Source organism: Notechis scutatus, chromosome 2 (genome assembly GCF_049901735.1).
Source record: "Notechis scutatus isolate UNSWTSFEM ecotype Mainland chromosome 2, rNotScu1.2, whole genome shotgun sequence".
Taxonomy (NCBI): Eukaryota; Metazoa; Chordata; class Lepidosauria; order Squamata; family Elapidae; genus Notechis; species Notechis scutatus.
The window spans coordinates 63,133,460-63,157,009 of NC_142010.1; the positions used below are offsets into that span (position 1 = coordinate 63,133,460).

Consider the following 23,550-nt stretch of genomic DNA (forward strand, 5'->3'; position numbering starts at 1 on the left):
TGTTGCCTTTCGTAGCCGTGTGCCCTGCAGTTCATTCAGCTTTTGGACGGGGGTTGTATTTGTGCAGGGCTGAAGGAAGACTATTGGTTGCTCTGGTAAATGAGGCCTTTACTCCCAGGTGGTGGTGTTGCAGTCCCCTTCCTAAAGAGCAGCAACACCCCTTCCTGGCTGGTGGAGCTTTTCCTTCCCTTCAAGCCGAACTGGGGCAAGGTGCTATTTCTAAGTGAAAGCAGCTTTGCTCTTCTCATCTGGCTTCTTTGATGCCTCCCCGTCTCTTTGGTAGTTTTTGAGTCAAGGCACCACATTGTATCAAATTGCTCCTTTGATCTAACTTAAGGGAGCTCTGTGAAGCCAAAAAGGGCCTTGTTGCCTGGTTCTACTTAAAAAAAAAATTAACAGAAGAGGAACATTCTTAAAAGTGGATGTATATTTTAACTCAAGTGGGATGGCAGTCAGATTATGGACTCCGATGATAGGTAGATGGGTGGAGAGATAGAGGAGAAGCACTTAAAGCCCCATGTGTGCGCCCTGGATTGAAGCAGGAAACTTGTGTAAACAGGGAGATCAGCACTCTGGAAATGATCCATGGGGGCCTCTTGTTGAAAGTAGACCAGGAAGAGCTGGCAGAGAAGGCGAACTTCCATTTATTGGGGAGGAATGGAGCAAAAGAAAGGGATCTTTGTGGTCCACCCCCCGCCCCCACTGAGATGGATTGACAGAAAAGGAAATGCCTTGCTTAGGATTATTGTCATAGATTCATGTGGAAGAGAACTAGAGGAGGAAGTTCTTACTGTGCTAGGAATAGTCCTTCTTCCCAACCCTTGTTTCCACACGGCAAACCCACGCGAGCTTTGTTTTCATGCATATCTTCATTGAGAGAATGGTGTAGATCAGGGGTATCAAACTTGATTTCATTGAGAGCCACATCAGGGGTGTGTTTCAACTTGGGGGGGGGCTGGGGGGGCGTGGCCAGCTTCACATCATTTGTGTCGTGGGTACCTGTGGTCGCCCAAGCGCTCTGCCAGCAAAAATGGCCTCCCGAGCTCCGTTTTTGGCCACAACAGCCTCCTGCAGCCCTCTGCCAGAGGAAACGGAGCTCAGGAGGGCCGTCTGTGGCTATTCCAAGCTCCGTTTTCGCTGGCAGAGGCACTGCGGGTCAGTTCTTTGCTGTTTCCAGGGTGACCCCGTGGGCCAGATCTAAGCAACCCGTGGGCTGGATCCGGCCTGTGGGCCTTGAGTTTGACACTCCTGGTGTAGAGCATGGGTGTCCAACTTGCCACATCACATTGCCGTCATGTGACATATCATGACTTTTTTCCCCTTCGCGGAGCTGGGGGTGGGCGTGGTCTGCGCATGATGCATCCGGCCTGCGGCCCTCCAGTTTCACACCTTTGGTGTAGAGAATCATGCAATTGGGAAGGGCTATTTACACCAAGTGCAGTGCAGGAGTCAAAATTAAAGCATCCTTGACAGATAAGTACCCAGTCTCTGATTGAATATATCCCATGAAGGGATAAGTGATTGCTTGTAGTGTTAGGAAATTTTCCCACAAGCATTTATTGAAGCGGAACTTTCTTTCTGACAACTTGCATCCATTTTTTGTGTGTCCTGGAACAAGAATTTTAATTCAAGAGACTTCATTCCTCATGGAAGAGGTTACCATAATGTCCTAAGGATTCAGAAATAAGATCAGTTTAAAAAAACAGATAGAAAAATAAGAGTTTTTAAAACTTCCAGTATCGTGGAATCATCAGCATCCAGTAATGTGATTTGTAAATGGTTACATTTTGAGGGGGGGGGAATCTGATCACATGACTAGAGAACAATTCTAGAAGCAGGTGTTCACAAAGCAAATGGCAAGAGGTTCACCAGAAATGTCTCTGCGTCTTCCTTCCTTCCTTCCTAGTTTGTTTATTGTTTCACGTTTTTGAACCGTCCCTCTTCTTCAGAAAGTGACTCTGGACAGTAGACAATAAAATGTTAAAATGTAGAAACAGCATATAAAAAAAATATCTAAAATTTAGAAGGGGGCAAGGAGGATTAAATCCTGTTGCTGCTAATTTCTTTGTGATGTTGCATGTCTCTTGCTGTTCTAGACAGACCTGGTGTACACCATAGGGCAGGCTGCGGCCATGGGTGCTCATGGCCTTGTGCTCTGGGGAGACGCAGAATATTCTCGGAACCGGGTAATGTAGCTCCATAACTCTCCAATCCTCTTTTCTTATTCTTTCTTTTTCAATTCGTTTTTGCTCATTACTTGCCACAGTGTTGAGGATAGACCTGAGCCTGTATGTACTTCTTATTATCTGGTAGTTTTTAGATCAATTTGCATGCAATGCAATTTATTTCTACAATAAATAAAGGGGTCATCAGATATTTAAAAACCAGTGTTAGTGAGAAATTGGGGAGGGGGGGAATCAATATTTTTGACTTGATCTAAAGATAGGCAAGGTGTCACATTTCAGATGTGGCTGAGTTACATCTTCCAGCAGCCCCTATCAGGCTGGCTAATGGTGAAGGAATCTGGTAATTGTAGTTCAGCAACATTTGGTTATGCACCTTTGGACTAATCCTTCGCTTTGAAGTGACATCCTGCATCTGGGTTATACTATTTCAAGCATTCGTGGCAAGCCTTGCATCATTAGCAGCTATTCTGTAACAAATTAAATATCCATCATAGATAGAAGGATACTGCGAGGAATAATTATGGTCTTCTGTTTCTTGTTCTTCTGTTTCTTGACAAAGAAGCATGGGGGATCTGTTTTACCTAGAGAAATATTCCATTTTATGAGTTCTGCCAATTGTTTCAAGAGGTACAGCCAAGACCCATTGTTCCCCTTGGTAAGAATGCTGCATGGGGCAGGCTTGCCTTGAATTTGGCCTTTAAAGGAATATTGAAGTGTTAGGCTGACCACCTTTTATTACAGGTTCTAAACTGTATTAGTGCAGTTTAGTACATTAATGCATGAATAAAACAACACAAGAGAAACAATATCCTTTCTGAGATTTCTCATTTGTAGAACAAGGGAAGTGTTCTAAGGCTGGCAATTTCTCCAAACTGTTCAGAGTCATTTTGGGGCAGTGCAGAAATGTAATAAATAAAAAGTGTTTCCAAGTAGTTTGTCAGTGGATCCTGATCTCAATTTGGATTTTCTAAAACTGTAATCCTATGGATTTCCTCAGTCTGTAGCCCCCAAGAAAGGTATTCCAGGGATCACATCATTTTTTAAAATTCCTTACCCTAAGATTAGACAACTAGACCTACTTCAGAGACAAGAAAATCAGATGCCGAAAACACTTTCTCCTTAAGCCCTTGTTAGAATGCTTTATGTCTAAAATGGAGTCAACCTTAGCCAAGCAGATTTTTCTCCCGATTTATATCAATTAATTGCTATGTTTCTTAATGTATATCTTCCCCTCTCTTACAGACCAATTGCTTAAAGATTCACAAGTATCTTACAAGCACTTTAGGCCCATATATTGTCAACGTGACCAGGGCAACTGAGCTCTGCAGCCGTCATATCTGCAATAATCATGGCCGCTGCATTCGCCGGAGAATGGACTCTGATGCTTATTTACACCTTGGTCCTAACCCTATGGAGGGCATCTCCACTCAAACAGGATTGGCAAACAGGACTTTAAGCCAACAGCAGAAGGTCAAGATGGAACAGGAGTTTGCCTGTCATTGCTACAAGGGATGGAGTGGCAAAAGGTGCCTTTTCAAGGGGCACAGCGTGCGATTGTGGGCAGACAGTTGGTGCATTTATGGCACAGTTTTGTCTGTACTTTGGATAAGGTATTTATGAGCCATTTGGACTAGTTGCTATAAATATGAATATTGTGAAGCCAATGCTGTAAAGTGAATCCTGTATCTTTCCGTGTGACAGAGAAGAAAGGCATGGGCATGATGTTGGGTGATAAGAGGCATTGTCGAGTTGCTGTAACTCTCCCTGACTTCCCAGGATGTCCTTCTCTTGTGGTGGTTCACTGGGAAAGTTGGCACGTGTGGATTAGTCCTAGTACCGTTCACTATCTATGCAGGATTTCCCATACCCCAGGGATGGGCTGCTTGGGCTCTCCAGAGGTTGCTCATGTATATCTCTCAGCCATCGATGAAGGATTATTGGAGCTGAAGTTCAACCCTTGGGGAAGTACACAGATTTTTCTACCCAGAAGTTTTTGGGTGGGGATTTCAAAAACGTCAAGAAGGTGGCTGCAACTGCATCACCACAACAACCATTTGGATTTGTGTTTTTCTTTTTTCACTTCTCCAGCAAACACTTCGTTCCTACCCCAACAATACACAACAAATAATTTTCTTTTTATTTCTCTAAACTTCTCACCAGCATACAAGCATCCTTAATATTTGAGGTGCACGTTTTCCTAAACTGTGACAAAGACCGTAATTTCCTATTTCCTTTTATTGAATCAAAACCGATCGAAGCACATTATTTATATACAGAGCAAACCTTTCCTACTTGAACCAGCTAGGCGTCCTCCAAAATGTGATTGGTGCTGTTTAATTGAAATATGTATGTAGGTAAATATGTGTACTTGTCAGGCTACCTCTCTTATCAAGGAATGGAGGAGAGAAAACTTAATTTTTTTTAAATTAAATATTTTTCATGTGACCCTCAGTGCCTTGGCGCTTCACTCTTTTGTAATGCTATGTACTGGAAGCTAGAAATATCTTTCATCTTGATCAGTCATGAACATTTTTGATTTATATGAGTTGACTCTCATGGCTGTTTGTTGTCCTGAAAACCAAACCTTTAATGTCTTCCTCCTCTCTTTGTACTGTATACTGTTACTGTTGCTACATCTCTGCCATTCCTCTAAAAGCATTGGGATACTTCAGACTCTCCCTCAGCTCAACCTACATCACAGGGTAGTTTAAAATTTGAAATTGGAGGGAGGGGGTTGACATACTACATCTAGAGGAAAAGTGGGCTAGATACTGTAGAAAACTTTAGGTCACAGGTGTCAAACTTGCGGTGTCACGTTAGGTAGGATTTCGTAATGGTTTTCCCATTCACAGAGCTGGGGTGGGTGTGGCCTGCACATGATGCATCTGGCCCACAGCCCACCAGTTTGATACCCTGTTCTAGGTTGACAAGCAGAGGTTTAGCAGGTGCAGCCTTCGCCTTTAACAGCATTCCTGCCCAAGGAAAAACTGGCCTTGTTTCCAATCAGCTTGACACATATGTGGGTCCTCAGGGAAAAGGTTGCAGCTTTTAAAAGCAACCCATTGTTGCTCTAAGGAGCCACATTCAGACGATAGAGACCAATGCAGATAGAGTGGCTCTGCAGGGTGAATGTGTCTGATGAGAAATTCAATGCACATTCAGACTGCAGAGTTTGGATCATGCCAGAGCCCTGAAATGTGCAATGCATTATGCAGTTACTCTGTACCAATGGATGAGTCATAGCATGATTTCACCAATGTCCTAGCACAACTTACTGAGCGAGGGCTGCTCACTCTCTACTGCCGATCCATCTGATCAGGGCAGTATTTGTTTGCAAGGCCCTTAGGCAAAGGAGGATTTTGCAGGTAGCCAGGGCCCTCCGCTGCATACCAGCAAATTTCTGCAACCCAGTAGAACCCAAATACATCTCCCTTTGTCTCCTGTAAAGGTGATTGGATTAATGGTTAAACATTCCTGCTTAGATGGGAATCATTAAGGCAGCATTGAACTCTGGTTGCCAAACATTTTCTTTTTTCTGGGGTTGGTCTCACACATTCCTGATGGAAAAGCTGTATTTGAAGCTGGTTATGGCAGCTTCAAGAGAGTAGTCATGTCAACACAATGACCTTTACCTAGACATTTTGTTGGTGTTGACTCAGATTTCATATATCCTATATCAGGGGTGTCGAACTCATGTCGTCACGGCAGAGTCACGTGACGTATCTGGACTTCTCCCCATTTTGCTAAACTGGGCGTGGCCAGTGCATGACTCATCCGGCCCACAGACTGGGAGTTTGGCAGCCTTGTCCTATATCAACGGCCCCCAATCCTTGGGGCACCAGGGATCTGTTCTGTGGAGAGAGGTTTTTCCGCACACCAGAAGGGGCATGATTTTGTGTGCTGCCTTCATGTCCCATGTATGGGACTTCGCTTGTTTGCATGGCCCGGTTTCTGGCGTGCCGGTCCATGGATTGGGGGTGGGGACCCCGTCCTATATAACTACAATCATACATACCAGCATTTGTGATCTAAACACAATAAAGTATACGGGGGGTGGTAGTTTGTTCTCCGAGCTTGCTGTTTGGCTTCTGAGTGTTTCATCACCAGGCTAGGAAACATCATCAGCGGAACTTCGATTGAAGCATCTTGATTCAACACCAAGCTCAGAGAACAAACCAACAACAACATCTGCCAGCCGAGCTGCAAATATTTTCCATCATCTCCATGTGCCACGGCTTAGGACAATTGTAACTCTCCTACTGTACAAGCATTCTGTGCTTTAAGAGACCTGGAGACAAATGCCATGACAAACATTACTCAAATATAAAATCTAAGTTGAAATAACAAGGAAATGAACAAGTGTGGAGAAAAGCATACATTTGTTCACATAGGATGGAGAACAGTAATGCTGTTTTTATCAGAGACAGATGGGGAGGGGTGGTGGTGTTATTGCTATGTATCCATGGAAGAAAACAAGCCACTGGCTGCAAATTCTTGGTTATCAGATGCACACATGCTCATGTGCTGGGATGACTATAACGGCCTGAATCGAGCCCTTGTGTGAAATGCTGCAGAAATGGAAATTAGCTTAATGCTAATCTGGTATCCATGGAACATGAACTGAACTGCAGCATTAGCAAAGATGTAGAGTTGCAGTTGTGTCATGGGAGCACAATTGCACACTGCCCGGGCTGTAAATTTAATCCAGCTCCCACACCCTGCCACTCTCTGTAAGCAAGGATGTCTACCAACTTGCTCACCCACTTCAGGCAGTTCTCAACTTATAACAGATCATTTAGTGACCCTTCAAAGTTACATCACTGAAAAAAGTGATGTAAGGTCATTTTTCAGTTAACAACCTTTGTAGCATCCCCATGGTCACATGATCAAAAAAATCAGATGCTTGACAACTGGTTTATACTGCTGTATCCCAAACTCATGTGATCCCCTTTTGCAACCTTTTGACAAAGTCTAGGTGGGTCAAAACTTCCCCTTTGTTCAGTTTTTTTTAAGTTTTTTATTCTTATTTTAAAACAAATCCATCCTTCCCTTATACAGTGTGTCGACTGGGTACATATATATCTTGTGCAAGTATATTTTGTTTCCATTTCTTATTAGGATAACTTTTTGACAAATGTCAGTGGTGAAGCCAGGTTCACTTAGCATGTTGCTAACTTAACAACTGCGGTGATTCACTTAATAATGGTGGCAAGAAAGGTCGTAAAATGGCAACACTCACTTAACAAATGCCTCAACAACATAAATTTTGGGCCCAATTGTGCTCATAAGTCAAGGACTACCTGGACCAACCTTTTCCTATGAATTCGTGTTGGATCTTTGATGAAGCTAGCAGTGGTCCACATAGATTTATGCCTAAAATAAGAGAGCCCTACCTAATTAATTGGCTGTTTTTGTTCAAAGCAGGAATTCTGAAATGAACAGCTTGTATACGAATTAGAATTGATTCCAGCCTCTTCTTCTCTTAAAGAATGACAGCTCTTGGCTTACTATTAAACCTGGATGTTAAATAAAGATGGATTGTTTATAGCAGATCATGTTTATCTAGGCTCATCATCTGATGGCAGAGATGCCAACTGAGTAAGCTGCTTACTTGCACCTTTTCGTGTGAGGATCTATCTGATGTATTAAGTACTTAACTTCAATCCTGGGCAAGGGAATTATGCCACGTGGCCTACTAATTTGGAGGCATAATACTCAGTTTTAGCTATGGCACAATAACATTCCTTTGCTTTTAAATTACAAAGTGACCAGCTTATTATGAAGTGCATGGTGCCTACCCACCCCACAAAAGTTCTAGCTTTAATATATCCCAGACAGAAAATTCAGGCTCTGGAATATTCATCCTGTCCATTACTAATTATGTAAATCAAATACAACTTTCTTTCTCAAATGTTTCTCACCTAATGACGTCCCCCAAATGCATTGAGCATCTGTGCCAAAAACCAATTCATAAATACAATTCTTACAGGGATATTTTTGTGATTCTTTGGGGGAATTATAGCTTGAGGTTCTTGTTTATCTTATTTCCCCAAAATGTGTGAGAACCAGCTGTGAACACTGAATTGAATCCATCATTAAGTTGTGATGACATTTGATACACAGAAAGAAGAAACGAATGGATCAAAATGTGTCTTTAGTATTCAGGACCAGATAGTGCCATGCTTTAAAAGGGCAACTTACACAGCTTTGAAATTCAGCATAAATATTGCCTTCGCTATATTTCAGCTGCAAATTAGACATCTTTCTTGGCACACAAGACATTTTTAAAACAGAGGTGGTATTCAGCAGGTTCTGACCAGTTCTGGAGAACCGTTAGTGGAAATTTTGAGTAGTTCGGAGAACTGGCAAATATCATCTTTCTTGGCACACAAGACATTTTTAAAACAGAGGTGGTATTCAGCAGGTTCTGACCAGTTCTGGAGAACCGTTAGTGGAAATTTTGAGTAGTTCGGAGAACCGGCAAATATCATCTCTGACTGGAGATTTTACAGTATCCTTCCCCTGCCACGTCCACAAGCCATGCCCACAGAACTGGTAGTAAATTTTTTTGAATCCCAGCACTGTTTTAAACCTGTACTTGAAATATATTTGTCAGTAAGTCATAATCAAATGAAATTAACTGAACATGTTATTAACACCTCAAAGGGATAGTATCAAGATTATGAGAAGTGTTACTATCACTTGTACTGCTTTGGTAAGACCACATTTGGAATATTGTCTCCAGCTTTGGTCAACATGATATAAAAAAAATATTTGCAATCTAGAGCGTGGAAAACAATGATTAGAGGACTGGAGGCTAAAACATGAACAATTTTCAGGAATTAGGTATATCTGGAATGCCGAAGGACTAGGGATGTCATGATAGCAGTCTTCTAATATTTGAGGAACTGTCACAGAAGATGGCTCCAATCTATTCTCCAAGCACCTGAGAGAAACACCGCAAGAAGCAATGGATGGAAACTATCAAGGAGACATCAAACAAAAAAAATAAGGAGAAAATTCCAGACAATGAGAACAATTAAATCAGTGTAACCAGAGGTGATATTCAGCAGGTTCTGACCAGTTCTGAAGAACCGGTAGTGGAAATTTTGAGAAGTTAGGAGAACCAGCAAATACCACCTTTGACTGGAGAGTTTACCGTATCTTTCCCCTGCCACGCCCACCAACCCTCGCCCACAGAACCAGTAGTAAAAAAAATTGAATCCCATCGAGTGTAAGAGTTTGCCTTCAGAAGTTGTGGGTGCTCCCTCACTGGAGGTTTTCAAGAAGAGAGACATTTATCCAGAATGGTATAAGGCAGGGGTGTCAAACTTGTGGCCTGTGGGCCGGATGCATCAAACGCTAGCCACACCCGGTTTAGATAACAGGTGGGGGGAGGGAGTTGTGATGCTTCCTGTGACACCATGAGTTTGACACCCCTGGTGTCAGCATTCCAGGGAACCTCCATTCCAATCAGTAACTCCGAGACAAGCATAATCTCAAGAGTACCTTTATTAGAATAGCACCTGGCACATCTGTGGAATTTCAAAACTAAAAGTTTCCTGGACTTCCCACAATGTCCCAAACTACAAACCATCCCCTTTTCTCTCATCATCACCTCACATGAACCAATCCCAAAGTTCCTTTTCATTTCTGCGCCACACTCCATGACCTTGAACTAACAAAAGAATTCTATTTTGTCTACTTAGAGCTACTCAAAAATCACCCCCTCCCACTTTCTCAGACTATGTTGCAGCGATGAATAAGGATTCCAAAGCTGACACCTGGTATAGGGGCTCCTGCTTGAGCAGCGGGTTGGACTAGCAAACCTCCGAGGTCCCTTCCAAGTCTGTTACTCTACATAAAATTTGGCTTTTGGTTTGTGTATGCTAACAATGCCAGCAATGAAGCGCTCCTTGCTGGATATTTAAGAATCAACATTCTGTTTACAGATTTGATTTCAGTATTTTGGCCGAAATACTGTAAGCCGCCTTGAGTTGCCGTATGCGAATAGGAGGCAATATAAATGTCCTAAAATAAATAAATAAATAAAAACAAAGGAACAATGTTTGTTCCTGGAGAGTAAAACCGATCTTGGTATCCTTGATAACCAAACCAAGATAGGGCCTTGAATAGATGTGAACACACTAATGCAGCCTATATATATGTAGTGTGCAAAAATAGGGGGAAATCCATGGTTTATTGCAGATCTGCAGACATGACCTCTTTTACAATCACATGATGAATATCAAACCGCCTGGCCTCACAAGGTAATTCCAACCACTTTGTAACAATAGTTTCCATGAATTCCTGGGACATAAAATTTATCATAGCTGTTTATAAAGAGAATGGCCAACTGTATCCACAGACATCTCAGTCTACTAAAGAAATACTCAAAACAGGTTGCTTTAAAAATACTTTAATTTTTAGAAAATACAGCATTCAAAACAGTATGCCCTGCCTCCCCCATAATTTCCAAATTTACATCATCATATAGCCCAGTCAGGAATGTGCATCTCCCAAACTCCAAACCTTGATTCTTATGGAAGATTTGATAAATTACTAGCATGGATAAAGAAACAATCACTCCTAGCTTGCTTTTCATCTGCAGCGAGTTAAATGCAATGGCCAATGAAAACTACTTACAGTGTTAACCATGTAGTCAATTAAGACATTCTTTTAGTGTGTTAGAGACGTCAGCGTAAAGCTACTGTCATTTCAATTGTGGGCACACAGGAAGGAATATAGTTATTAAGAGTATTAGCAAGGTCTTACTTGTAAACATAATTCTTAAAAAAATATTTTGGGACTCCTACAAAACTTTATTTCTATGATGAGATGTTATGTTCTTGCAATCACTCAATATTTGGTAGTATTAGTCAGATCTAATAAAAGTTTTGATTAAGTGTTCATCCTGGATATAAATAGCAAGATACATTCTGATCCAAGCTAATAGGTACGGAGACGATTCCAGGATGGGGAGTCATTTCTACATTTTTGTAGAACTTTTTTGCTTACTTGGCAAGCGTGTTGGTGGTAAGTTTGTAAGATCACATAATCGCAAGGAAAACAGAGTTCTGGAGTCTAGTTGAATATTGAGACTCCCTACCCTGGAATACTTGTTAAGACTGGATCAGAAAATAGGACGAGGGTGGGAGAAGAGTCGGTTTTGATAAGAGTAGACAGATCCCTGTGATTCACACAGGGCGTAACTGATTTTATTGGTCTTCCAGTCAACAAATAAGAAAAGGGATTCACCAGCAATATGAGTATGCACAATGTGCAGCAGCTGCTAAGATCAGACAAGGCAGCTGAGAAGCAGCTCTTTGCAAGGCTGAGTGACTCCCTGTGTTGCATTGGGAAGGAGAAAGGGCGAGTTGTGGAAGGTCAGCTTGGAAAGCAGGCTGTTTGCCTTCTTTCCTTGACGGAAGTTCTGATCAGTCCTCATTTAACCACTGGTCACGCACTTGAGAGTACTGACTGATCCACCATCATTGCACGGTGATATTTGGCATTAATACCACAAACGGATCATTTCAGACTAATTTGGTAGAGTAAAAGATGTAAAACAAAGGCAGTGCTTGCTTGCTTGCTTTTCTGCTCCATTTGTTTGAATCACAAGGATTAATTAATGCATTTAGTGAAAACAAGGAAAATGCCAACCATAGTCATCCAAGTGTGCTTAATATCTCATCCTGAACCCAAGGAAATATGAGTTCAGGATCAGAATAATAGCTGTTATCAGTTTTGGAATGGCAAATATTTGTTTTTCTGCATCAAAATATAGTAGGGACCAAAAAAGGTATGCTGCCTCTTATTGGTGGGGAGAATGCTATACATGGAACAAAACATACAGGACAAATTTAATATAAAATTTGCCTAGGGGCAAAAGGGTAAAATGATAAATCGTATTATTACAAGAGTGTAGCACTCTCAACAAAAACTTAAAATAAAAGTAGCAAAGTTATCTCTGCATATATGATGCAGAAAATGCAGAGGTCCAAATCCAAATATTATGGAACATCATCATAATCTCTAGATTTAGCTAAGCTGATTGAAATTTGGTCACAGTAAAAATAAAGTATTTAAAGAAATCATTGTGCCAAAGATCAGCAATATAGAGCCTTCAAAAGGTCCAAAGAACCACCCATTTTTTTAAAAAACAAACAAAATTGAAATGTTGTACATTGACCAGTGTTATGCTGTAATTTTGTGTTTCAGTTGCTGATCCCTGCATTATTCCTATTTAAAGCAGAATCTTGCTGCCTGAACATGTTTTAGGACAAACTTTGAATTTAATTATTATCTTAGAATTATATACTGGATGCAATATATGTTTATTTCTAAACTCTACAGAGACTTCAATTATAAAGACATCTGTTCCAAGGACTCCCAATAAACCTAAGATGCAAAAGATGAACAGTTTAAAAAAAAAAATCAGGAAAACTTAACATTTAGACTTTTCCCCATCCATGAAATGATGGCGCGCATACCACCACTTCCATCACAGACATTTTCATCTGGATTCTTGTAGTGAGGAGGGGATTGGATCTGAATGTCTGAATTTTGTCTTATTTTAAGAATCTGTGATTCTATTTTCTTTTTAGAATCTGTGATTCCGTTTTTTTTTCTCTCCATACAGAATACTTGGAATTTGGCAAAGCCTACCCTTTCTTTCTTAAATGGCAGATCAGTCCCACCGGGGAGTGACCTAGAGCACATCCAGGCTTGTTCTTACACAAATACTACTCTACTCAAGCCACCATACTAATACCATACTATGGGCTATGGGCTGGGGGGGAAGGCTTGCAATTTCAGAGAGAATTGTCTGCTTGCACGACATATAAAAGGCCAATAAACTGCTCCTTGGGGGTCATAGGAACTTTCATTATGTATATCAACTTCACCTGCTCTAATGATTTTTCAGAAGCTCCCAATCCTAAGGTCACAATTGTGTCTCTAGCTTTTTGTGAGTAGATCGTGGTCTTCTAAGCTGATCATCAAGACTCTTCCCAGAGTCCTTGGCAGTTCAAATGCCCATCCATCACGTACATGGGTAACAATTTCATGCCATGGGCTATCCCTTTCTTTCCACCTGGTTTTCATGGATCTAAAACTATTAGCCTTGGCAGACTGTATCTAACACATGGAATGAACAGTTCTCTGGGCAAAGTACATTCTGTGAAAAATAGAGCCCATCAGCATTCAGCGATCAATGAATGTGCTAATGTTCCTCTGGCCTTGCAAAGCTCTATAACATAACTAAAGATCTATGACAAGGGGATGCAATGGTTTGGGGATCATGATCTAGGACAGAGGTCCCCAAACTTGGCACCTTTAAGACTTGTGGACTTCAACTCTCAGAGGCCTCTGATCTAGGATGAGGACAAAAAATTGAGTATATATGAGATGACCAAAGACCAAGCGACTTTATTTTAGATGCTCAGCGTGGATGGGCAAAAAACAAGCAAAAAACAGATCAGGAAGGACTCTACTTTCTCAGTTAAGTCAGAAGATGATCTCAGTTAAATCAATGCTGTGTTGGGCTGCAAGCTAGCACATGAGGAAAGCCCGACTTGGGAAAGCATATGAGAGCTACCCATGAAGCCATTCTGGCCATCTTGATGTAGTTCAGTGGAAATGATGCCAATAAGGGCAGTATGACAATTATGCTCCCAGTTCCTAATCGCCCATATGTCTATCCTAGGCTGCAACATCACACAATGAGCCATCAAGACATAAGGCAGGGAAGAAAGAAAGGCTATTGGCTTTCTGCAAATCAGAAAGGAAGCAGAACATCTTTTTAAGAGAAATCCAACCCATCACTAGACTTGCGATGGGTATTTTTTTCCCCACAAACATGAGGCCTAGAATGAGATTATCAGGACTCTTGAGCGAAATGAGAGTTTTACTTCTTCGGTAGCTTGGGAAACAGTTTCTTAAAATCCAAACAACACACTTCTATTTTTGGAGGAAATCTGACTATTTTTTTTAGCACTATCCCCATCCCCTCCATTCCACCCTACTTCAAAAACAATCTGTGGAACATACTGCTCTTTGCCTCAACCAAGTAAGCAACTGATCACTGTATCAGATACTAGGGAAACAGACTCCCTTGGTAAGGGAATGACATTGACAGGATGGGAGTGCCGTTAAGTTACTGTTACCATACACACAGTGCCTCTCTTTGATGGGTTCACACAGCACCCAAGATAGAAGTTTATAACTCTTTCAGATGAGAGGCATACAAAACTCATTGAGTGGTGCAGATTCCAGGCAAAACAGGCCACAAGATGAAGCAATAACAGGAGCATCTGTTGTAAGAAATATATATATAAAAAAAAAGAACAAAAAGCTCTACGGTACCCCTTTCCCCCTAGATTTATATCACCATAGAGCAAAAGGAAAGAAAAAAGAGCATGCCGTCTTCTTCCTCTTCCTCTCTGTCCCCCGATTCCAACCCTCCCACCCTGTTAATGAAACCGATGGACATGACTTTGAGAAAAGAAGTAGGGAAAAGGCTCTGGAGTTCAGTGGACAGGCTCAAATGCAGAGAAGTGGATTGGAGCTGCAACGCTGGAGGCTGGGAGACATTCACAGCTCTTTGCTGACCCATCCTCTGGGTTTAACTGTCTTCTCCGTTCTCGCCTGGTCCTTTGATAAGTCGCTTCTGTCCCCTTTTGCCCACAGGACCCTTTGGCTTGGCAAAAGCCTGCTTGAAGGCATGCTGCTTGGGGTGGACCTCATCATACAGGAACTCAGCGGTCAGCTCAGCTCCATCATCAATTTCAATCTGATACAAAGGAGAAAGGAAAAGTAGTCTTAGATCTGGCCACTGAGAACCTGAAAGCCAACTGTGGTTGGGATTTTCTTCTCAGTAACGGTATTCCATTATACTTCTCTTCCCTCATAGCTTTCCATCTTCTACTCCGCTCCGCTCCTACTTCACAAGGCCATTTCTAAACTTGTTTTGGTTTTATTTCCAGGACTTGAACATTTCTTATTCTCTTTAGAGAGGAGTTCATTAAAGTCTTATCTTACTTTTCATGTTGTCCGTGCTGTGGGGGCACCTGTTTCTAGCATGTCCTTCCAACAACCTCTGGTTGCTTCAATCTTCAGATCCCCCATATCTCCCTCTTTCATACTGGCTAAAACTCTAAAAGTCTGCTTACAATGGAAGAGAATTGGTTTTTCTTCCAGATGCTTATGAATCCAGAGGACAAAAGTCTTACCTTCTTTGCAATTTCTAGGCAGAAATCTTGCTCTATGGAGTCAAGCAATCGGCTCTTGCAGCTGGAATACAGCATGCGCTCTTTGATGCTACATTTGTAACCAGGCATGGAGTAGATAAACACTAGGAGAAAGAAAAAAGAAGATTAGGCATTCCTGGGCCCTTGTAAAATTAATTCCACTAACCCATGTTGAAATAATGACAGTAGCATGTGACAAAACAAATAAAACACAGTTGCATTTGTATACTGTTCATATATTACACGGATGAAATGATACTAATTCTTGTTATATCTAAAGTCTGTTGCACATGAATTGGGCATTGATTTTAAAAACGCATTTCTCATTAAAACTGTCCCCAAGCTGGGCTATGAATTCAAGTCTCTCTTTTGTTTTAGGACTGGCATGAAGTTGTTTACATGTTATGGAGATTCTCAGTCATTCAGGTCATGGTTGTCTCAAAGGCGCTCTTTTCAAAGGACAACTGGATTATGTTTTTCTCCTTGAGGAAAAAGATATTTCAAAACTTCTTCCTTCAAGGGAATATATATACACACACACACACACACAAACACACACACACACACACATAGAGAGAGTGTCCAGTTCTCTTTTGAAAAGAGCACCTTTGAGAGGAAGTTGTTTAGTTTTGCACTGCATTTCTGGGCTGTGTGTAGGAATATCCTTCTTTTGAGTTTTTCCAGAGCTGGGCGGAAGAGATCAGTCTTAGGTAGAGAGGTGAAGGAACTTCCCAGCCAGCCAGATTGGGGGTGCCAGGAGATTCACCTACTGCAATTACTGAGGGCGCTTGGATAAGGAATCCACCATAGAGGTTTTAAACTCCCTCCCCAGATGGCCACACCATTCTAGAGGGTAATGAAAATACCCACTCCGTGTCCAAAGGGAGGAGTGCAATCTTTCCTGGGCTGTAGATTTGGTTACGGCTTACCTACTGACTCCAGATAATCTCCCTCATGAGAGTGTTTATACAGAAAGAAGTGGTAGCGAGCAGAATCCTGAGGAATTCTTCTAGGCAGGTCAGCAATTTCTGTGGCCTTTGTGTGGACCAGCTCTATGGTCTCCTGCTCCAGGTTCAGCTTCTGTTGAAACAAAGGCAAGAGGAAACAAACATATAACAATGAGACGGAAACTCCAACAGCGCAACTTGTGCAAGCAGAGCATGCACAGCAACCAGCAAAACCTGGGACAATTAAACTGAAAGCACCCTCCCCCCGCCCCCAAAGAATCCCTTACCAGCTGGATGTAATTGATTTTCTTCTGCTTTAGTAGCTGAATGGCTTGTTGTGCATCTGGCTGCAAAGGGAAGGCCAGGCCTTGGAGAGTCTGATGTTTGCTTTCTACACTGATTTCAGTTTTGACCTGGCAACAGGGACACAAAACACAGACTGAAGTGAAACCCTGCATGTATTTTCCTTTTACATCCTGGCATTTATTTTACACTTTCGCCCATCGAAGGAAGTTAACCCTGAAAAAGTAGAGAGGCACAAGAAAGATGGAGATGTAACAGACAAACCATGCGACTAGCACCCAGAAGTGTAGGGATCCTTTCAGGAAAAGAGCCATTGTAATGCTCTTCCTTCCCTTCCCCTTCCCTGTAGGACTAGAGAGTTTAAAGGATGTCTCTCTCTTTCTTTCTGTGTTTTTGTGCGGATTACATAAATCTGTAAAAGAGAGAGAGAGAGGTGGGATGGACTGAGGTGGATATTGAGAACTCTCCACTCAAGTCCAAATAGAATTAAGTTCATTGGGTTGAATGGGGCTGTTTCCCAGGGAAGTGTGTTTATGATTCTAGCCTTAGGAAGAAAGGAGAATCCACAAAGGCAGGAAATGGCCAGAATGAGTGAGGCTGGAGGCTGGATGCAAAGAAGAAGGACTCCTGTGTTTTATTAGTTGTGAAGAAAAAAAAGAAATCCATCAAGTGTAGTTTACAACATGAGCTGCTGAAATTCCATTCTCTACTCAACTGTTAAAGCCACCCTGCCTTCTTTTGTCTTTGCCCAAGCAAGAATGAACAGAAAAGCTGGATACAAGATGCAGTACACACCGACAGGCATTTTACACCAATGTAAACCCCACAGTTAAATGGGACTACATCCACGTTTACACGCCTTTGATTGTATTGTGTACAGAATCTTCTTGGGCGAGTGACTTATCTTTTGACCATCCACACCGTCCATGGAGGTTTCTCAGATTTCTAAAAAAGGCACTTATATGTTAAGAGAGCCCTTTCTAGGCCAATGCAAGGTGAGGCTTAATACAGAAGAAGAAGGCTTCATATTTTGGAAGTGAACAGAAGAGATCTCAGATATGAGTTATAAACATTCTGGAGATGATACTGACAAAAACACGGTCTGGTGGGCACTACAAAGGGAAAAAAATATTTTCCTTTAGAATGGCAGCTTGTAAGGAAAATAGGAAATGCATTTTTCATCAAAGCTATTAACCCAATTTTATAAAGCTAAAGAGGTTAATACGAAATAAGATACATACTTTTTAAAAGCTACCTCTTTGGGTCACTTCTGGCAAGAATCAATTCATTAGATGAGAAAGAATGACATTTTAAAAGCAACATCAGCATAATTCTTTTCTTCTTAAAATAATTAACAGCACAAAAGCAGCTTTATAGGCTCCACACAGAATCGACAGAGGGAAAATCATTAGATTTTAGTTTCATGCTTCGTAGAGGAGAAAAACTAGGTCACATGCTTCATTGAGTAATGAACAAAATATCACTTGTAAAATAGAACTGCTAGGGTCTACTTTTCATCAAGTGCTGGAAGTGACACTTTCAGATATATGAAACATTTGCATTGTTTACTTCTAGTCTCTAGAATAGTGTAGTCTCTTATTTCTAGTCTCAGTTATCCCAAGTAATTTTTATTTTATTTACAGACTTTTACCCTCAAAAGTTCTGAAGCAGTTTAGATCGGGTTTTTTTGCCTCCTTAATAAAATTATAGATTTCCACCCAGATATAGTCTGGATTAATTTATATGGAAGAACGTATGACTGACACAACTATATCAAAATGATACGTACATTAAATTGTACTATTTATTGTAGATGATGCTAAAGAAGATAAATTTTACCCAATTATAAATTTTTTTATTTTTTAAGGATGAAGCCATATTCATATGGAGAGCCTTGGTGGCGCAGTGGTTAGAATATGCACTACTGCAGGCTACTTCTGCTGACTGCCGGCTGCCAGGAGTTCAGCAGTTCAAATCTCACCAAGCTCAAGGTTGACTCAGCCTTCCTTCGAGGTTGATAAAATGAGGACACAGATTGTTGGGGACAAATTGCTAACTCCGTAAACCACTTAAGAGGGCTGTAAAGCATTATGAAGCGGTATATAAGTCTAAGTGCTATTGCTATTGCTATATATTATTGAGGAGTCCTTGATGTTCTCTGAGCTTGCTTGTTTTCTTACAGATGTTTCATCACCCAAACTAGGTAACATCATCAGGGGAATGAAACGTTTGCAAGAAAACAAGCAAACTCAGGGAGCACCAAGGACTCAATAATGTATGAATATGGTATCATTCTTAAAAATTAAACACTTTTATAATGCTAGCACCAGTGCCAGTCACTAATGATGTTACCTAGATAGGGTAATGAAACATCTGCAAGAAAACAAACAAGCTCAGAGGGCACCAAGGACCCCTCATCTCAACCCTGAGTTACAAATATTCTCTTTTATTGATATTCTATATTATTAAATATATAATTTGCAGCTGTATAGAATAACAAGTAGTGCTCACAAAGCATGGCATAGTTTCTACAAGTAGGTGCCCTGGTCATCAAATTTTGAGTGTCTGTGCTTTCAATAATCATGATAGTGAGGTGACTTGGTGGATACCAATTATAATGATTGAGTTTGTGAATCTTTGAAAAACAACAATAGAAAACAATAGGTAGGAGGTCTCAGAATGAAAGAAACAAAATTAAAACAATATATTATTATCAAAGGTTCTGCATTGATATAATGCTTTTTGACCATTTCAAGCACTATTTATAGTTCTGAAAAGAGCGGTAAATGATTAAACTGGAAGATGTCACTGAATAACCTCAGTTGCTACCTTTGACCAAAGGACAGGGAAGACTTTTATGGACATGGTCTGCAATAGGTGAACGATTGGTTATCTCAAATGAAATCGTTCTAGGATGTTTCTAGCCAAGATCACTAAGTACCAGGATGATGAAATTTAGTGCAAATGAGTATAAAGATCAGAATTCTGACCTTTTTCATAGTCATAACACAGTGCGAGTTGAACTTTATGAAGGCATTATACATTTTATGTTGAAAGGTCAATGGCTGGTTTGCCCTCTTTCCTTCTAAATTCACTGGGCTGAATTCCTGTCCGTGCTGAGTATTCCCCATAACAAATTGGGGCCTGTACTAGTTTAGCACTGGGGCTCTGGAGTGGAGTTTGATTGACATGGCCTAATCAATTTCTTTAGTAACAACATGAACATGGGTTGACAATGCATTTTTCCAGGGTGTTTTTTAAAGCTTCACGGTCGAACTTTCAGATGGGGTCTACCCTGGACCTCTCCCATCTAAGTACTAGGTTAGGCATGACCCTGCTTAGTTTTGTTTGAAACTGTATTCCGACCTGAACCTTATGGTACAGAGATATTTCTCTTGCCACTTTAAAAAAAAAGAAACCTTGGATTGATCATAAGAGTGCAATTATATATAAGAGAACTCTACAAAACAATGCGGGAGGCATATGAAGCGACAGAAATTGGTAGCAAATCCAAACATTCATTTTTGTGTTTGATATAGCTGTACTTTTCTTCATTTTCTAAACAATACTAACAGGATCACAATATCGGGAGGGAGGGATTGTACCTCAGGCTTTGCCCATGATACAATCATAATTAAAAATTCCCAGCACTCTGTTCTTCATGTCAGAGTAAAGACCCCTCTATCTGCCAATATAAATCTCTCTCATACGAATAGTATTTTCATTGGGAGGGAGGAATATAACATCAACCCTTTCTCTTTATATTTTGTGGTCTGAATCATTATATTAAAGGAAAAATGAGGTGTAATCTGCCATTCTAATCTAGTTTTGGCTCTAATTTCTAATCAGTGTTATCTTTTGAAAGGTTTTGTATCAGGCAGCCATCATCAGATGGGGGTTGTAATAATACAAGTGGAAGCTAAAAAAGATGCAAATCCAGACTCACCCACTTGAAACAAAATTTAGAGAAACGGAGCCCTTCCTAGCATCATGGATGGACATATTTATTACATGGTGTAATTAACCAGGAACTCCCAAGAGGCTTACTGAATTTATCAGTGTGACATAGAAATTAATATATGTTTTGATTCTTTCTTTGAATTTTGACAAATTTTCTAAGATTCTTCAAGTTTTTTTAAAAAAGCTTTCCAATACATATGGTAAGATAAAGTGATTTTTTGAATTTTTGTAACAACCAAAACATAAAAAATGATAGTAAATTAACTAGTAGTATATGTTTGCCAAATTTATCAGCACAGTAAAAACAGTGGAATTCTTTGGAAGCAATTCAAGATTTAAAAAACTCAGTTAGTAGTATCATATTGCCAATCTTGCATGAGTTTCAAAGCTATGCTGGGTCAGACAAGAATAGTACTTAGATGGGAGATTACAAAGGAATTCCGGGTCTATAGGCAACTTCAGGAAGTTAGAAAATATTAAATGAAGGTAAAGGAAAACCACTTGTATATTTATTACTAGGAAAATTTCATGGGTGCGTCCATGAACTCACTTGACCACTTAAGACTTAACATTGAGCTTCTCAAGGCTTCATTTAGCTTTTACAAAAACAAACTATGAAAATGGGAAAAGGAAAAAAAAAAAAACGTCACTGAAGATTTTTAAAAACCAACCTGTATGTGCAGTTTACTCTAAAAGAAATGCAGGGAATCCTATTTTTTTCCCCATTAGAAATTCATAATGTCCTTTAAGTGATCTTTTACAACGTATTTCTCTCAAAGCACTTTAGAGGAAAAAAAGTTTGCGAACATAAAACCATACAATAAAGGAATGATGGATTAGGCTTAAGAACCCAGTGTAGTAGTTAGGCTAGAAACTGGGAGACTGTAAGTTCTAGTCCTGCCTTAGGCACAGAGGCAGCTGGGTGACCTTGGGCCAGATACTTTCTCTCAGTCCTAGGGAGAAAGCAATGGCAAAGTACTGCTGAAATCTTGCCAAGAAAGCTGCAGGGATTTGTCCAGGCAGACACCAGGAGTCCAGAAGGACTTGAGGGCACTCGTCCTCCAAATAATAATAATAATAATCAGAGATTAGGTTTATGGGGACATGAAGCCACATCAATTCTTTCAATAACAGAATACTGAAGAAACAAGAGCGATGTAAAGTTTCTCAGTACTTTTATGGCTCTTGTATTTTGGTATCTTTTAAGGAATGCTAGAACCACCTATAGTCATTTCTTGGGGATAAAGGATTCAAATCCATTCATAATATTTAATAGCCATTACATATACCATAATAGCTCAACAAATTCAAGAACTTGGATTTACATGTACTTTATTTTGAATCCAGCCACCTGAGAAACGTGTCTAAGAAGGCTCCTTAGATAATCTTTAGATGCACTGAGTCAGACATTGATTGGACTTAGTTCTATGATTTCAGATCCTAAATGGGAAAGTTTGTGAACTTGGTTAATAAAAAGTAAACCGGGAATATATAAAGGAGAATATGATGAAATGAATAAGGGAAGGGAAAGAACTCTGCAAAACGTAACAGAAGACAGAATGCAGGCAACATGGCCTACCTCCTCAGGATGAGGGTATTCTACCACAAATGGGCAGCAGCAGCAGCCCAAAACCATCTGCCAGTAGGAAGTAAGAAAATGACATCATATTATAACAGAAACAAAAGAAATGCTGCCCAACTTCCATCTAGCCTGAAATGTACTCATACTTAACAACAATCTATGGAGATTCTCAGTCGTCCAGGTGATGGCTGTCTCAAAGAGTGCTTTTTGAGAGCTGAAGAAGCTTCATGGATGAGAAGCAAAATGTCTTCAAAGAAAAACAAGAAAGTCCAGTTGCCTCTTGAAAAAGTACCTTTGGGACACTCAACAATAATCCTTTATGGAAGACAATGAGTCTGGCTGTAGGTTATCATTCAATAAACCACACAGCCTGTTTAGCAGAGCATCCAACTGCCTGCGATGACTTCCAAACATTCAGCTTTACCTGGACTTAAATATGATGGCTTTTAAAGTCTATGCTGCAACATGTACAAGTACAATTGGACCAAGCACATGTAACTGCTGAAAAATGTTTATATCTTGAAGCAGAGTTTTGCTTTATATAGACCAGCCTACTAGCCAAATGCTAAAAAAACAGTATCACTAAATACATTTTATTTGGAAAAGTACCTCGAGACAGTGCTGCATGCCACTTTGATTACGATATATGACTATAGTACAGGGTTTACAGGGTCTACAGATTACCACTGTTGAAATCTTTCTGCAATCCACACACATATTCTTACAGTGCTTCTGGTCAGGGGAAGGAAGGAATAGATATTGCAGAGCTGATATGCACTAAATCAGCAAAAACACATGATTCCTACTTGTCCAACAATGAGGGCACTGGAAGTCCTTTGTTGTAGTTGCACTCATCATCACAGGACTCAACATCAACAATGCTTTCCTCCTTTAAATAATATTGTTTAAAATGCAAGGAGGAAAACCAAAAATAGATTTGATTTGATTGACTGAAAATATTTCCAGACAGTTTTTATGGCCCAAGAGCCACTCAACAAAAACTTACAAAATATTAAAGTACCACATGATAACGCAGAACAATAAAAGCACAAAAAGACTACATTGATACAAGGAATTTCATACCAGCATTTATAACATCCTGCATAGTAATAAAACCAGATATAGCTAAATTAATAGCCCACAACAGAGTAATAATCTTGATTCAGGAGATACATGGAAAAAAATTAATGAAGCTTTAGAACTTTCATAAATATTAACAGTGATGGAATCTGAAGCAAGATATTTCTGACTTTAAATATTGTTCTGTTAGTGAGGTGGATGGCCTCTATGTTTGATAATTAAACTAACAAAGTTCACTGGTA

General features: G+C 40.3%; 2 protein-coding genes across 4 annotated transcripts in view; one reads left to right on the top strand and one right to left on the bottom strand.

Moving 5' to 3' along the window:
* LOC113422540 (hyaluronidase Ccc Hy-4-like) overlaps positions 1-4,729 on the top strand; it is a 48,234-nt gene extending 43,505 nt beyond the window's left edge. For 2 of the 3 annotated variants that reach the window (XM_087954922.1, XM_087954923.1), the window contains exons 3-4: positions 2,097-2,186; positions 3,429-4,729. In XM_087954922.1, coding sequence (XP_087811048.1) covers positions 2,097-2,186; positions 3,429-3,806 — 468 coding nt within the window. In that variant the 3' untranslated portion in view covers positions 3,807-4,729. The remainder of the gene's footprint in view (positions 1-2,096; positions 2,187-3,428) is intronic. The other variant, XM_087954924.1, reaches the window with a different exon arrangement.
* A 5,860-nt stretch (positions 4,730-10,589) lies between these two features.
* Positions 10,590-23,550, bottom strand: part of TWF2 (twinfilin actin binding protein 2) — a 63,755-nt gene continuing 50,794 nt past the window's right edge. Inside the window, exons 6-9 of the mRNA XM_026683548.2 lie at positions 16,671-16,796; positions 16,366-16,516; positions 15,419-15,540; positions 10,590-14,979 (exon numbers count right to left, since the gene is read on the bottom strand). Coding sequence (XP_026539333.1) covers positions 14,812-14,979; positions 15,419-15,540; positions 16,366-16,516; positions 16,671-16,796 — 567 coding nt within the window. The 3' untranslated portion in view covers positions 10,590-14,811. The remainder of the gene's footprint in view (positions 14,980-15,418; positions 15,541-16,365; positions 16,517-16,670; positions 16,797-23,550) is intronic.